This window comes from Diachasma alloeum, unplaced genomic scaffold, assembly GCF_001412515.2.
Source record: "Diachasma alloeum isolate Michigan unplaced genomic scaffold, Dall2.0 Dall_scaffold_00362, whole genome shotgun sequence".
Taxonomy (NCBI): domain Eukaryota; kingdom Metazoa; phylum Arthropoda; class Insecta; order Hymenoptera; family Braconidae; genus Diachasma; species Diachasma alloeum.
In genome coordinates this window covers 751483-767407 of record NW_021680501.1, presented here as the reverse complement: position 1 = coordinate 767407, position 15925 = coordinate 751483, and the positions used below count along the sequence as shown (strand labels likewise).

Sequence of the window (15925 nt, the reverse complement as noted above, 5' to 3'; positions counted from 1 at the left end):
GCTCGGATTATAAACTCACATTCGCCAGATAATACTTTTATCGCCGTGTGATATACGATATTTTATGTCGTTGGGCCCGAAAACCGAATCGCGGTTTATCGGGCCTAATGATATGATATGTATTCAAGCTTTCAATCATCATATGATCAACAAGTGAACAATCCATTATTAACTAAAACATAATGATTAACTATTACATCAATCATTGAAAATTGATGAAACAGTTGAGTAAAAAATATTGAAGATATTTTTTGCAGAAAATTCTCTCAACTACAAGAAAAATTCATTGACATTTTTTTTGTAATTACTCGTTGCTGAGATGAATAGAAAATGGATAGAAATGTTGCCTGAAAAATGCATTTTTTAGACAATTATAAAAAAAAAAATTTTCATCACTCAGTGCGTAAAGTGACGTTCTGTGATTCGGAATCAATATTCTAGACTTTATGATATGTATTCAAGCTTTCAATCATCATATTATGATCAACAAGTGAACAATCCATTATTAACTAAAACATAATTATCAACTATTGCATCAATCATTGAAAATTGATGAAGAAATTGCGAAAAAAATTTAGAAGATATTTTTTGTGGGGAATTTCAACGTCAAAAAAAAATAACCGTCATTTTTTTTGTAATTATTCGTTGTCGAGAGGAATAGGAATATCTTAATGTTGATTGATGAATGCAGTTTTTTTTCTCACGTCGTGTATTTGTCCTTCTCCATGCCAGGACTGACATCTAATCCCTCCCGCAGTCTCATGAGCCCTTCCACGATATTCCGTCCCAAACTGCGAGACTTTGCAGTGATCCAAGTCCGTCCGCGATGCAATTTTTGCTAATTCAGGAGCACAAATCTCTTCACAACGTCTGAACCTTCAGCTTGAATAAAGAAATTCTCTGCAATACTTACGTTTCTCACTATTGCTCTTCATAGTGGGCAGAAATAATTGTAGAGTGATGAACAATATTTCGTATTTCGGAGCCATTTTTACGTTTAACCGCCTATTGATGACGAACTCTTCATGGGAACTCGCCTCATATAGGGGGAGTACGAACCAGTACGAACTGTCAAACAAATTTACCATAACCTATAGCCCAACACTAAAATGGTGATATACGGTGTTTATATCGTCTCGAAATCCGGTGGATTAATATTCAATCACGATCACAATGTCCCAAAGATCGAGCACGAGAGGGTTTTTAATTACCCTCTGGACATTAAATTAATTTACGAAAATAAAAAAGTCGTTGTTGCCTTTGGACAACGAGATGGAATCAATGGTAAGTCCCCCTCATTTTACAATTTATAATGATCTAACTTAATTTAATTAATTGTGATCCTTGAGTTAGTTATTTCTATAAATTGATGTCATGTTCAACTTCATTTCGTCGCGATTATTATGAAAATTGGAGGTTTTTCGTGATGTTGATTCATGCCCACTCTCTAAAAAAGGGTCGACAGGAAAATATTTATTAAAAAAAAAAATTGCCTCAATATTTTTTATAGATCAGACATTGTGGAGGATTGATAAACTTTATCGAGCAAAAAATAGTCATTTTTGTTGATGAAAATATTGACAAATGATAAAAATTGTGAAATTAATACTGTGAGAATCAATTCCCTTCTTGTGCATCTTATTTTTATATTTGAAAATTAACATTTGTTAAAAATTCATCATAACAAAAGAGAAAATTATTTGTCTAATGTCTGTTAAAAAAAATTCTCGAGTATTCCCAAAGGTTCAAGAAATACCCAAAATTAAATCTCTGCACGAATCGATCATTTTCTCTGAGCAACATTCTGTCATGTTCTAAAAAAATTCAATAAATCTCGAGAAAATTCTGGAAATTTCTAGGCTTTTCACTGCTGCACCCTTTACTGCCTAATTTTCAAAAAAATAAAAAATACGTGTTTGATGATTTCAAATGTAGAGTCCATATTCGAATCTTCACGTGTCCAACTTCAATAGTTTTCGAATTCGTCCAAAAAAATCCGCAGCCTTGTCACCCCCTCAGAATGATCACTAAAAGAACGTACAGGCAAAACCTACAGAACCTGTGGCTCTGGATGGGTCAATCCCCCCCCCCCCAAATGGCTTCTCCTTAATAAATAGAACGTTAACTACGTCAATTAACGTGCCTGTCCACAGTTGGCCACGTCCTGATGTCGGTAAACGGTGCCCCCCTAGCGGGAACCCTCCTAGAAGACGGTCGTGACGTTCTCGAGGTCCTGGAGGACCCCCAGAACTTCCCAATCACCCTGAAATTCAGTCGAGCGAAGATGACGACAAACGAGAAGATCTTCCTCGCCTCGATGTTCTACCCCCTCTTCGCAATAGCCAGCCAGCTGAGCCCGGAGCCCAGATCCTCTGGGATCGAGGTCCTCGAGGCCGACACATTCCGTCTCTACTGCTACCAGACCCTCACTGGTGTCAAATTCATGGTCGTCGCAGAGCCCTCCCAACCTGGCATGGAGATCCTGACTAAAAGAGTCTACGAGCTCTACGCGGATTACGCCCTCAAGAACCCTTTCTACTCCCTGGAGATGCCCATCAGATGCGAACTATTCGAGACAAATCTGGTGACGCTTTTGGAGACTGTGGAGAAGTCCGGGATAAGCAGTGTTTAATATCGATAGGTTTATAAAGCTCGTTATAATATATTATACATCTGAATTTATTTTGTAACACAATGATGTAAATAATGTCTCTTTAATTGTAAAAAAATATATTCCAAGATTTTATCTAGTTTAGGCGACTTTGTTCCATGCTTTCGTGACGTCAGGCACAGGAAACTGTAACAGAGAATGGTAATAGTCAAGTTATGGGAAAGCTGGTTTCATTTTATAGCTGAATCCCTCCTTAATATCTCATTTTTTCATTCTTTTTAAGATGTGATATTACTGCTCTTCTATTCTTCAATGTTAATTATTATTGTCATTAATTATCCCATAACAATTTGTGTAGTGATACGTGCCAAGCAAGTATACGTAAAATATTCTTTTTCATTTCTCAAAAACCTTCTCCAATCCTAAAACCTTCCAAAAATCAACACCGATAATTATTTCCGAAACAGGAGTCATTCAAGTATTACGTAACCAAATTTGTGGGGAATTTGTGGGGAAATTTGTTGGGCCCCTCCCCAGGGACTGAGGTGCGTGAGAAAGGCTTGGACCAATCCACTACTAAACAATTAATATAAAACTGTGTTTATCGCTAAATGCGTCTTAGTAAAATGCAAGTTATTTAGGATAACAGCAGTGTTTTCAGGACGAACAAACAACGACAAACGATTTCTTACGAGGAACAGATGTAGATGAAGATATATATGCGACTGGTCGATTGATACGCCCAGATTCACCTAAATCTTACGATCTTTTGTAACTTGCGCCTTTTTTCCCCGGTCAGTCCATCAGCCTCAGCCCTGTGCCTTTCACTAGGCTAATAAGGCTGTTGACTAACACTTCGTTTAAATCAGCTAGTTCCAGAAAAGCCTAGCCCCAGTTTTTATATCTACGAATAGCTAACAGGGGGCCCTCGCACAGAATATGCGCTGCGTCCTCCCTTTTCCCTTCGCATAGCCTGCAGTCTTCCAGCTCGGCCAGCTTCATTTTGTACAAGTGAGCCCTAAGCGCTGCGTGGCCCTTAAGGAGGCCTACCGCCACCCTCAGGTTCCTCCTGGTCATACCCAGAAGTTCCATTGTCCTTCTGCTCGACTGCCTTACGAGGAACAAATGAAACAATTAATTTTTTTAATGTCAAGAGGGGCTACATAGCCCGTCATACATGAAAAAAGGCTTTATTTTACTTGCTCCTCATAAGGAATCGTTAGTTCGTCGTTTGTTCGTCCTGAAAACACAGCTAGTGCATGAAATAAAAATATGAATTACCATGCCAGTGATATTATCCTCACAAGCCGTCCTAATCCTCCCAGAAGTAGCGGGAGAATCGAACCTAAAAATTCTCGGCGCATTAGTTTCCTCCCTCGCCGCTTGAATCGCATTCTTAATGGCGAAAAAAACCGAGGAGGCCAGAAAAAGCGGGGGTTCCCCGACGGCTTTGGACGAGAAAACAGCTCTGGGGTTGGGTGCATCCTTCAACAAAGAAACATTGAACTCCTGGGGAATATCCGTGAAGCCGGGGATTTTGTAGGCCCCCGGTCCACGGCTGTAAAGAGTCCCAGTAGGGGAGTAAATCATCTCCTCTAGGGTGAATAGCCCAAGCCCCTGGACGAAGCCCCCCTCAACCTGACCGATATCGATGGCCGGATTCAAGCTGTCCCCCAGGTCCATCACAATGTCCGTTCTGATGGCCTGATGATCCCCCGTGAGACAATCGATCTCGACTTCGCTGCAGGCCACACCATACGTGAAATAATTGAAAGCCATTCCCTCGTTCTTATCAAAGTTGTAGCCGATATCAGGTGTTCTGTAGAAGCCGCTTGCACTCAAGCTGATCCTCTCGAAGTAGGCGATCGACACCCACTCCTCCCATTTCTTATCGGGATGAGCATCTATTATGGGCTTGAGTCTCGCCATTATCGTGTTGCAGGCGTTCATAATGGCCATTCCGTTCAGGTCCGACCCCGCACTGGCAGCTGTCGCTGAGGTGTTCGGAACCTTGTCCGTTGCCGTCTCAGATATGTGGATCTTGTTCGGATCGACCTTGAAGATTCTACTCGCCACCTGTATCATCTTCGTATGCAGCCCCTGACCCATCTCTGTCCCCCCATGGCTGATCAGCACGGACCCATCCGTGTACACGTGAACCAGAGCCCCTCCTTGATTCAGAAAAAGGGCAGTGAAAGCTATTCCAAACTTCGTCGGGATGACCGCGATACCGCGTTTTCGGTAGCGGTTCGCTTTGTTGAATTGATCGACCTCTGATTTTCGGAGGCGGTAGTTCGACTGGGCGAGACACTGCTGCCAGCATCGCTCTAGCGGACACCTGAGGAGCTTCTGCTGGTAGTGAGTGAGATCGTCCTCTTTGTAGAGGTTCAACTCAGATACTTTGGCTGGTTCCAGCCCTAGGTAATTGGCGACATCCCACACGATGTTCTCCGCAACGAACATTCCTTGCGGTCCGCCGAACCCGCGGAATGCCGTGTTGGAGGGGAGGTTCGTCAGGCAGGCGGTCCCGGTCACGTGAGTCACCGGGAATTTGTACGCGTTCTCGCAATGGAACATCGATCGTTCCAGAACTGAGACGGAAAGGTCCATCGAACATCCGGCGTTGCAGAAGATGTCGATCTTCGCGCCTTTTATCCTCCCTTCCTTCGTGAACCCGACTTTGTATCTGTGCATGAACGGATGCCGCGTTCCCGTCATCATCATGTCCTCGTCCCGATCCAGCATACACCGCACCGGTCGCTGCAGGTGCCATGCGGCCAGCGCCGCCGGCAGCGCCACCAGCATCCCCCGCGACTCTTTCCCGCCAAAACCTCCGCCCATTCGTTTCACCCTGACGTTAACTCGATTTATCGAGATGCCGAGGGTGTGAGCTACTAGTTTTTGGATCTCTGAGGGATGCTGGGTCGAGCAGTACAGCTCGATCTCGTCAGTCTCCTTGGGGACAGCTAGGATCGCGTGGGTTTCGAGGTAGAAGTGCTCCTGTCCGCCTATCCTGACCTCACCCTCGAGGACGTGGTCAGCGCCTGCGAAGGCCTCATCAATATCCCCGTCTCTGATGCTCTTGGGGGTACCCTGGACAAATGACTTCGCTTCAATCGCGTCCTCAATGCTGACGATGACAGGCTCCAAGTCTTCGTAATCAATCTTCACTAGTCTAGCCGCTTTCTGAGCTGTCGCTTGGTCACCAGCGATGATCGCCCCGATGATCTGGCCCTGACTCGTCACCTTGTTCCTCCCGAATATCTGCTCATCATGGATCACCGGTCCCACCCAGTTGTTGTATTCAGGGATATCTTCAGCCGAGTAGAATTTGACGACCCCTTCGAGTCCTAGCGCCAGCGATGCATCGACTTTCAGGAGTTTTGCGTGAGCTCTTGTGGACATCACCAGAGCCATGTACAACTCCCCCTGGAACTGGGGGATGTCGTCGCAGTAGATGGCTTCGCCCGTCGCCTGCTTGAAGGCACTCGCGTGGACGATGGGTCTACCGATCAGGTCCTTCGGGTCCTGATCCTTCTTGACGATTTGGTAGTACTGAGAACTCCTCGGGGGCTTGTATTCGAACGTCTCCGCGGCGGAGGACAGCCTCTCCGGAAGCGGCGAAAGACCGGGGATGTCCGCCTGAAGACGCTGTAGGATGTGAATGAAGCCCTTGAAGAAGAGACTGAGGGTCAAGGACCTGCGGTAGAGGACCTGCCCCCCTGGAACGGAATCCGGCAACGGAAATTCCTCGATCAGAGACGCATAAGCTGACTCGACCATTTCCGAATTCCAGTGCTTTCCCACGAGTTTCTCACAGGTCTTCACCGCCAACTTCGTCGTCGGGGCGACACCGCCGTACGCTATGTGCGCCTCCATAATCTCATCCGTTTCATGCTTGAAGACAACATTAAGCGCCATGTTGACGATGGCTATGTCGTCATCTCTCCGCTTGGCTTGTTTATAAGCAATGAAGTATTGCCATCTGCTTGTGAATGGGATTTCGATGGAGACGAGGACCTCCTCAGACCCCACAACATTTCTTCGATACCCCGTGAAGAACGTGTGGTCAAGGGGCACCTGTCGGCGGCCATCTTTCAAGCTGCAGAGGTTAAGCCTCGCTTTGGCCGCCATTAGAATCGGCACCATGTCGGAGATCGGACTTCCGGTCATGATGTTGCCGCCAATGGCGCCGACATTTCTTATCTGCTTGCCAGCGAACCAGTGGGCCATGCTGATGATCTCGGAGAAGATCCTCGTTTTGTACTCCGGGCTGGCCGCCATTATCTCGCGCAGCGCCTCCTCCATTTCGATGAGAGTGACACTAGCGCCGATTTTGACGCACCCCGGACCGGAGGTAACCTCTCTGAGCTCCGGTATCTGGGTCGGCTGGATGAGGATCGGGTACACGAGGTGCTTGAATTTCGTCTCAACCCCCACCTCCGTGTTCCCGACGATGATCCTGGCCTCCGGGAACTGTTTCTTGAGCGTCAGGAGGACCTCGAGGCTCGTCGGCCGGTACCACGTGACCTCTTTGCCCCTGATCACCAGGAACTCCCGATCGAGGTCCTCCCGGAGTTTTAGCCTCGGCGGGAAGATGATCTCCTGGGAGGGGTCGTAAGGCCTAAACTCTTTGGAGTTGAATATTTCCGTCGGCTCCGACGTGAACTGACGCCTGCAGCATGCGTCGCCCATTGCGCAAGCGGTTGTCTGACCCGAGTCTAGGGTCTTTGTTATTTGCGAGCGCTCCCACTCTTCGGTGAAGGTCCGGAGGCCCTCGATTATGGGCCGGTAGCCCGTGCATCTGCACAGGTTCCCCTGGAAGGCGACCTCTAGGTCGTGCATCGAGGGCTTGGGGGTCGTTCTGAGGAGCGCGTACATCGACATTATTATGCCGGGCGTGCAGAAGCCGCATTGCGAGCCGTGGGCTTTGGCCAAGCGCTCTTGGATCGGGTGGAGCTTTGTTCGGGTCGTCCCCAGGCCCTCGATCGTTGTGACCGATAGCCCGTGGACGCTGCAGATCGGGGCGAGGCAGGCGTTCACCGCTAGGTGGACTATCTTCTCGCGCTTGCGATCGAATTTCGAGAGCATAACTGTGCACGCGCCACAACCGCCCTCTGCACAACCTAGCTTTGTTCCGGTTAGTCTTAACCGCGTTCGGAGGTAGTACAATAGCGTCCATTCTGGGTTTATGTCCGCGTCGATTATCTGGGGATTTACGATCGTTATGTCAGCGGTGTTTTGACGAGTTTAGAGGGGTCACTGGGGAGTTTTTTTTTACCTCTTTTCCGTTTACGTAGAAGACTAGGGTGGAGGATTCCCGGGGCTTCGGAGGCGATGAGGATTCGAGGGAAATCGGGTCTGGAATTGGGTCCAGCTTTTCCTTTTCATCCTCGGGTTTACCCATGTCGTGGGACTCTGCGAGTTGATTGGAGATTAGTTTTGGGGGTTGAGGGGCCTCGGGAGTAAGGAGAGAGCTATTGGAGTGGGGGAAAATTTTTGCGCCATGATTTCTCAACCAGAAGGGGGTGAAAAAATCTGAAGGATAGCTTGAAAAATTTGTTCCGCGTCTAGGAACTGACTGGAATGAGTTGAGGATTATCTGAAGCGGATACATAATTTTTTTTAATGTTCGAAAGTGCGAGGTGGTACACAGTTTTCGCCGCCATCTTGATATGATAGGCCCGCCCTCTGTCGGAAGGGGCTTCGAAGATGGCGGCGGTGCCACCTCCTATTTTTAAACATTTCTTAAAATTATTTATTCTATTCAGGACACTTTCAGGTCACTACATTCGGTTTCTATAAAAGGAGGAATTTTGTTAAGCCATCTTTCAGATTTTTTAGTTCACTTTTGACTGAAAATTCATGGCGCAAGGTATTTCCTGGATTTCAGCAGTTTTTTTTACTCCCGAGGCCTCTTAAATTATTTTGCAGTTTTTTAATGAATTATAAATGGAAATAAATTGAGCTGTGACGTGAGAAAACTAGACCAGATTGAGGATTTTTTTTTGTAATAGATAAAATGTCGTTGGGAAAGGCCTTGCAATGAAATTAGCTGTCAAAAATTTACTTTAAGTTTTTCTGATGTAACAAGTGTAAAATTCTAGTTGAGTGGAACTAAGTTGAATCTTTTATAAATACTGTTTACAAACATTTCTTGAAATTACAAACTCCGTCTGATTTCAGTGCACTTCGGCTCAATTTTTACTGAAATCGAATTTTAATAAAGTTTTAAATAAATGCAACATTTCTTTCGAATTTCTATTCTACGTCATCTTACAGAAGACATTTCCAAAAGGCATTTCCAAAATTTATGTTCAGTCAAGTCGACGTTAACACACGTGTGTAGATAAATTTGAAATTGTCGTGCATCAAAATGTGAAAAATCATGAAATATAAACTTTTTCGAAATTTTTTCAACTCGTTTTGACTCAACCAATTGAGATAAAATAAAATCCACTGAACAAATCTTATTTTCATTAATCGGTCTTTTTTTTCTGGCAAAAATTACGTCCAAATTTTTTCAAACTGTTCATTCTAACCATTCTTAAACGATTTAACATTTTTTTCTCTAAAATTAGACGTGCTAGAAAGATTTTTCAAAATAAAGTTAAAAGAAAGAAATTTAAATTCGCTTTCAAAGTCGATTGTCAAAAGCGCGTAATTTTCCCTCCTCGCAGACAAAAAAATTCGGTATATTTGTTATTTATTAATTATTCTCAACTGACGTAAAAAAAATGTCAAAAGCGCGTAGTTTTCCCTCCGTGCAGCAAGAAAAGACAAATTCCAGAGCCAGCCCTCAAACTGCAATAGCAACTGATAACAGCATAAAAATCCTACGATAACAACCACTAGTAGATCTTTCTACTCCTCGACGTCACAGCTCCCATCCCAAGCCCAAATTACCCCAGACTTCTCACACCGTTAACTTCCCACTCTTACCCAGGAATTCCTAATCCAATAAAGCTGCGTCGCTCCCAACGAAAACTCTCAAAAACTCATCGACAGATGGGTGGAGATACCTTGAGCTTCGGAGAGAATGTCAGCAACACGAGAGTTTATCAATCACTGAGATGTGCACAGTGAATGCCCAAGATCGTGGGGTTATCGTGGGAGAGGGGGAGAGATACAGTATAGTATGACGCACGTGTAATCTCCCATGATGCGATCAGGAATATACTTCAACAGCTCTTTAATCTCTCGTTCTTGCATGCAAATCCATGGAATAATTTCTTAAAAATCCAGTTCGTGTGAAAATCTCTGGAGCCAACGACTGTTTTAATCACTTGGCAGATTGGAGTGAGCCACGAGTGAGTAATTGTGGGACTGAGACCGTTCGATACTCAATATAAAGTGTCACTACTTAGCATATAGACGGCATGAGTCAGATATTTCATAAGTGACCCTGGAGGCTTTCGAAATTAGATAACAAATACTTATTGACGTATTTACATTTTTAATAGAAGCGCTGTTCGTGGGGGACTAGTTTGGAAGAGGAAAATTTTTACGCTTTTGAAAGTTATTTAATTACATCATTTCACTGTTAACATCTCTTCATTTTGTGGCAATTTGACGAATTTGTTTTGCATGTTTCCAAATTTTATATTCAAGAGATTTAAAAAATTTTAAGTTGAAGTCTTGCTGATGCAAAGACGTTTCAGTCGTCTAGTATTGCGTAATGTTGACGTATTTACATTTTTTGCTACAAGTGTTGTTCGTGGGAGACTAGTTTGTGAGAGGAAAACTAGTCATTTTTAAAAGATATTTAGCTAAATCATTTGATTGTTGGCATGTGTTAATTTTATCTGAATTTAATGAATGTGTTTTGCACTAGTTGAAAAAAAAATCTACAATTTCTTTCACCAAAATATTTATCCGTTGATGATGAATAAGACTTTTGAATGCATTCAGAAAATAATGAGACTTTTAAATCGGCAAAAACCATTTACATTGAGTTCTGTTGATTTGAAAACCCATTAATTGTTGAAATTTCTCAATTAAAGTTATTATTAAAGACGTACAAAAGAAGAAAAACAAATCAATCAGTCAATCAATCAATGGATTAATTAATTCGTAAAATTAACGTTTCGAGATGTAAAAAATGGTCGTTTGACCCTCTTTCCTAAATGATGATTACCGATGCGATATTTACAGTTGATGACGAATGACATCCTCGACGACTCCTAATCCTAATCCGTAACAGCCTCGTTAGCTATAACATTTGATAAAAGCAGCCAGATGGGGAGGATAACAGTGGCGGTGACGTTGAACAGCCAGTTCCCATAGATCATGGAGTCGATTATGCTGAAGAGGAGGGCCTTCTTGGTGGCGTCGAAGCTCCGCGCTATCAGGCTCCCGAAGCTCTCCTCAGAGAAGTGGAAGTAGGTGTAGCCAGCCACCACGAGGGAGGCGGTTACGAAGGGGTGGAGAAGGGTCCAGAAGATGTAGAGAAAGCCCCTCGATCCTGAGGGGTCGGATCTCGGGGCGATCAGGAGGACAATTGGCACGTACAGCATCCCTGCGAGGAGGGCTAGTGAGGCATTGTGCATTGCTATGCTCATGAGGCCTGTTGCCAGCTCCACGAGGGCTATTATGCAGATCAGAGAGACATTCTCTTGCCTCGAACGTCTGAAAAACAAAAGGAAAAACAGGAAATTCATTAATTACCAATAAATTATCGATTAAACATTCACTTAATATTATTTTTATTTCATTTTTATAATTTTATTTATTTTTGTTCAATTTTTAAATGTTATTTTTGTTGATTGCTTATTTTATTTTTATTTTTTTATCCGTTAATTATCACTTGGATTAATTCGTCGAATGAATTCAGTAGTTAAGTGGTAAAACGATTTAAGTCGACCCATCTCCCAGTTGAGTTTTTAAGGAATATTTCCGAATCTGAGGGAGATAGCGGAATTTTCGTAATTACTTTTGTTGTAGCTCTGAATCGGCTCTACAAAAAAGGTTATAATAAAAATTTTGCTATCTCCCTTAGATTCCGAGATATTCATTGAAGACTGGTCAATAGTCAAAATTGACTTATATTGTTTTACCACTTCGCTACTGAATTTAATTTGTTTGGTGGAGAATTACCTTTTCATGAAGAAGAACCGTGACAGTGTCAGGACTGTGATACAGGCGGAACCATAGTAAACTGAATTTTCAGCCTCCAGCTGCAGATACTGTGACCCCAGTGATGCGAACAGTTTAGGGGAATTCATCACTGCAACTCCGAAGATGTGGGACCAGAGGAGCTCTGAGGCAATGTAGCCGATTTCGAAGGCTTCAGACTCAGTGGAACTGTCCCCTGGGGTGTTTCCAGTGGATTGTTGGTGTTTTAACCACATGCAGAAGGCTTTTATGAAGAGGCAACCGATTATGGCGACCAGGGCGGGCATGTAGAGGCCTGAAAAAATATTTTTAACATCTCCAATTTTTTTCATCTGTTGTAAAAACATTTCTCAATATTTTTAATTGAAATATTCAATTGAAAAAGAGATTTTTTACATTTAAATGACTGATGGAAAGATATTTTTATTGATTTACCAATGGAGATGTAACGATCAGTGGCAGCGAGTAGATAAAAGAAGAACGATTGGTGGAAACGTTCCAATAGATTATTCAGTGATCGAACCATGCTCTCCACTATTCTTCCGATTCTATCGAAGTTCACTTCAGCTCCACGATCGGTTTTCTCCATTCCCTCGAGAGTAATTGCCTCTATTCCATACCTGAGAACGAAATTACATCATGATTTACGTGTGTCAATTTACTCATTTATTAATACACTGCGTATTCTACCTGTGAAATGATTTGTTTAATAATTAAGTAACTGTATTCTAATTATAACTTTATTTTATCCTACACATCTTCAATAACCAAATTAATGTATCAATTCAAGATTTGCATAAAACAGAATTTAACCCTGTGATTTTAAAAATTTTACTGTTTCTGCATTTGGAATTTTTTAATTTTCTGAGTGAATTTTTCAACGGATTTGGAATTACCTGTGGAAGAGCCCATGATTTCCAGTTGGCACCCCAGTTGCCTGTGTCAGGACCATCGAGGCTAGAGTGTGAAAGTGATGGGACCATTTCTTGAATTGAGGGAATTTGTTGCTCATGTCGAATCGCTTCTGGAAGGTTCCGCGAACCATTTCTTTTTTTATTGCGTTCTGGGCGAGGTTGACGAGGTCCAGGTTGGGTAACTGCCCGTTGAGGCCTTCGATCTGAACAAAGACAGTGAGAACTCAATGGAGATCATGAATCGTATCATGAAAATTTAAGGGGAATTGAAGAGCTTGAGGATACCTTGACGTCGATCGAGGCGACTTTCATGGCGTGCATCTCCAGATTGATGGCAGCTTGGATGGATCCAGCTCGTCCATCGAGATCACCTGCGTTCAGGACATCAGCCTGACCGCTGACAACACCGTGGTAGGCATCCAGCCATGCCTGCATTCCCAACTGCTCGTGCTCTGTTACTAGGAAGATTATGTCCTTCGCCCAGTATTTTTGCTCTGTGGATAGAGCAAAAGAATTTCGTGAAATCCATCAGCTTCAGTTTTTTCATCAAACAAGATGGAAGACAATTTGATAGATTTTCCATGATTCGTCACGTTATTATTTAAGTCGATTGGAATCAATATTTTCTTTCACGTATACGAATTCCTATAGTTTTAGATGGTAGGATATCAATCTTTTTGATAATTTACATTTGAGATGAGGTAATCTTCCTGTATTATTAGTTTTTGAAGGATATTTCTGCGTAAAATGCATATATTCATCAGAAGCGGAATTTTTTATTAATTATTTTGCCTGAAAATTATTAAAGACAAGAAAAATAATTTTTTGAAGCAAGAAAATATATTCTGGGATAGAAATAAATTAATTTAAAGATGTCCAAGTACTTTGGGTATTTTTTCTCGAACATTTTACGATGATTTTATTACTCAAATTTGAACTGTTAGAAAACATTTAAAAAATCAGAAAAAAATTAGAATGTTTATTTTTGGAGGAAGTTTGATAATATAATTAAAAAATTGCAATGTTTGAAAATTACGAGCATTTTTTAAAAATAATTTATGAACAATCAATTTTTCACCATAAAAATCGTTTGGCCGGAATCGCAATAAATTTATTCACATTCAGAATTTCACCAGAAATCGATTTCATGTCCCAAAAAATAAGGTTTCCGAAATTTTAAACAATTTCAATTATTTATTCATAAACAACGTATACGAATTTCTATAGTGTTTCGTGGATTTTCTTTATTGCAAAGGGATGGATATTTCTGCGTAAAATGCATATATTCATCAGAAACAGAATTCTTTATTAATTATTTTGCCTGAAAATTATTAAAGACAAGAAAAATAATTTTTTGAAGCAAGAAAATATATTCTGGGATAGAAATAAATTAATTTAAAGATGTCCAAGTACTTTGGGTATTTTTTCTCGAACATTTTACGATGATTTTATTACTCAAATTTGAACTGTTAGAAAACATTTAAAAAATCAGAAAAAAATTAGAATGTTTATTTTTGGAGGAAGTTTGATAATATAATTAAAAAATTGCAATGTTTGAAAATTACGAGCATTTTTTAAAAATAATTTATGAACAATCAATTTTCCACCATAAAAATCGTTTGGCCGGAATCGCAATAAATTTATTCACATTCAGAATTTCACCAGAAATCGATTTCATGCCCCAAAAAATAAGGTTTCCGAAAGTTTAAACAATTTCAATTATTTCTTCATCAACAACGTATACAAATTTCTACAGTGTTTCGTGGATTTTTTTTATTGCAAAGGGATGGACATGTCCCTCGAGAATCAATAGGAGATACGACGAAAGCTATGAAAACTTACATTGGAGTCTTCATAGACTTCAGTCTTGACTTCTTTAGTCTTTTGATTTAATTGAAGTAGCACAGAACGCCCCGTGTGCGATTTCTCTTTCAGATATTTTGGAATAAACGTGACATCTCCTTTTTATGATTTCTTATGAGAAAAAATCACCCTGTTGTCGTCAATAAAATGATATTATGAACCTACTTACTCCTGCAGAACTTGGCAAACGCCAGGAGAAGGGCAATAGACGGTGCAGTAGTTGGATGAACACTGTTGGCAGCTCTGAAGGGGACACTGACGACAATTGCCTCTGTGGAGGCAGCTCTGGGGGCTCTGACAATCCCGTAAACATTCTGCCCAGTGAACTGATGCCCTGTGAAAGGGTAATTCAGGGTGAAGTTGTGGGTGTAGACGTCGAGATGAAGTTGATTGAACTTGGCGAGGATCCAGGCGTAGGGCATGTTGTCTGGGTACCTCTTCATCTCGTCGACGAGCTCCCTGTGGTACTGGCGAGCTGTGTGCTCCAGGTTACTCTCCTTCGTCACGAGACCTGGGAGGAGAGCATTCTCCGAGAAGTATGTACCTAAAAATTATTTGAGTAAGACTGATGACATTGTCGTGTAAATTCTGCCACTAGTGAGGCAATTGTAATAGAAAATAAATCATCATTAATTATTATTTATTACTATAAAGAATTGACAAATTAAAATTCTCGAGTAGAGACTAGAGCGAAACCAATTGGGTTCAAGCGTGAATATCTCTTGACCAAATGAAACGATTTAGATGAGTCAAAATTCATTTTAAAGCTTAAAAAAGTATCTTGAGAATGAAAAAAAAATCAAGGAATTTCACTCCGCGGATGTCGAGTTATTGTAGATTGAAAACCGCTCGTTTCACTGCATTTCAATAAAATCTATCACAAGATTTCATTGATGAATATCTTTGTAATAAAGAGGTTTGGGAAGAAATTTCAAAAGAAACTTTTTGTGTAGAATTTCCAGATCAACAAAAAAGTTTTAGTGACAATTTTTCCTAGAACAACCCATTCTCGAGATACTTTAACAATTACCAAAAATGTCAAGTTAAATTGATCACTCCCTGCGAAATAATTGCCAATTATTCCTGGATTTGATTGGAATAATGTAAATAGTATAAACACGTTGTTTTGAACGAACAACTCACCATCATTGAACATGGGTGAGGCGAGCATCGCCATCCACACGACTCCCCCGAGATAAATAAAAAAGCACAGAGCTCTTTCCCACCTCAAGAGGAGCTTTATCATCTCAGCGTTTCCAGCTCTGGGATCCGTCAGGAGACCCATCCTCCCTATATATTTGGATTATTAATTGTTCCCGAATTAACCTCCAGATATGTCAACTCAAACGTCTCGTAAAGTCGATATTTAGGAGCAGCACCGGCGCCATGACACGGACTGTATTTACAATGGACTGCGTCGATT

General features: G+C 41.7%; 3 protein-coding genes and 1 long non-coding RNA gene across 4 annotated transcripts; 2 read left to right on the top strand and 2 right to left on the bottom strand.

The window, feature by feature from the left end:
* The first annotated feature begins 1067 nt into the window (after nt 1–1067).
* Nucleotides 1068–2750, top strand: LOC107041337 (trafficking protein particle complex subunit 4). The gene is made up of 2 exons (XM_015261845.1): nt 1068–1284; nt 2154–2750. Exons 1-2 carry the CDS (start codon nt 1110–1112, stop codon nt 2630–2632), a joined length of 654 nt encoding a protein of 217 aa, XP_015117331.1. The 5' UTR covers nt 1068–1109; the 3' UTR covers nt 2633–2750.
* LOC107041335 (xanthine dehydrogenase) lies at nt 2643–9944 on the bottom strand. The gene is made up of 4 exons (XM_015261842.2): nt 9554–9944; nt 7893–8029; nt 3893–7819; nt 2643–2797 (listed from the first exon to the last, which is right to left on the bottom strand). Exons 2-4 carry the CDS (start codon nt 8016–8018, stop codon nt 2753–2755), a joined length of 4098 nt encoding a protein of 1365 aa, XP_015117328.1. The 5' UTR covers nt 8019–8029; nt 9554–9944; the 3' UTR covers nt 2643–2752.
* LOC114841367 lies at nt 9612–11303 on the top strand. The gene is made up of 2 exons (XR_003783105.1): nt 9612–9921; nt 10766–11303. It is a non-coding gene; the product is annotated as an uncharacterized LOC114841367 (long non-coding RNA).
* LOC107041336 (glycosylphosphatidylinositol anchor attachment 1 protein) lies at nt 9965–15889 on the bottom strand. The gene is made up of 7 exons (XM_015261843.2): nt 15646–15889; nt 14672–15046; nt 12925–13133; nt 12622–12842; nt 12161–12345; nt 11708–12020; nt 9965–11239 (listed from the first exon to the last, which is right to left on the bottom strand). Exons 1-7 carry the CDS (start codon nt 15785–15787, stop codon nt 10801–10803), a joined length of 1884 nt encoding a protein of 627 aa, XP_015117329.1. The 5' UTR covers nt 15788–15889; the 3' UTR covers nt 9965–10800.
* Between the last annotated feature and the right edge of the window lie 36 nt (nt 15890–15925).

What these genes read in the sequence shown, in the direction of transcription:
- LOC107041337 (XM_015261845.1), top strand. Translation starts at nt 1,110, where the DNA reads ATGGTGATATACGGTGTTTATATCGTCTCGAAATCCGGTGGATTAATA. An exon ending in ACAACGAGATGGAATCAATG is followed by an intron (nt 1,285 to 2,153) that starts GTAAGTCCCCCT and finishes GCCTGTCCACAG; the next exon opens with TTGGCCACGTCCTGATGTCG.
- LOC107041335 (XM_015261842.2), bottom strand. Translation starts at nt 8,018, where the DNA reads ATGGGTAAACCCGAGGATGAAAAGGAAAAGCTGGACCCAATTCCAGAC. An exon ending in TCTACGTAAACGGAAAAGAG is followed by an intron (nt 7,820 to 7,892) that starts GTAAAAAAAAAC and finishes GTAAATCCCCAG; the next exon opens with ATAATCGACGCGGACATAAA. An exon ending in AGGATAATATCACTGGCATG is followed by an intron (nt 2,798 to 3,892) that starts GTAATTCATATT and finishes TCTCTGTTACAG; the next exon opens with TTTCCTGTGCCTGACGTCAC.
- LOC107041336 (XM_015261843.2), bottom strand. Translation starts at nt 15,787, where the DNA reads ATGGGTCTCCTGACGGATCCCAGAGCTGGAAACGCTGAGATGATAAAG. An exon ending in AATCATGGGCTCTTCCACAG is followed by an intron (nt 12,346 to 12,621) that starts GTAATTCCAAAT and finishes TTTCGTTCTCAG; the next exon opens with GTATGGAATAGAGGCAATTA. An exon ending in TGATCGTTACATCTCCATTG is followed by an intron (nt 12,021 to 12,160) that starts GTAAATCAATAA and finishes ATATTTTTTCAG; the next exon opens with GCCTCTACATGCCCGCCCTG.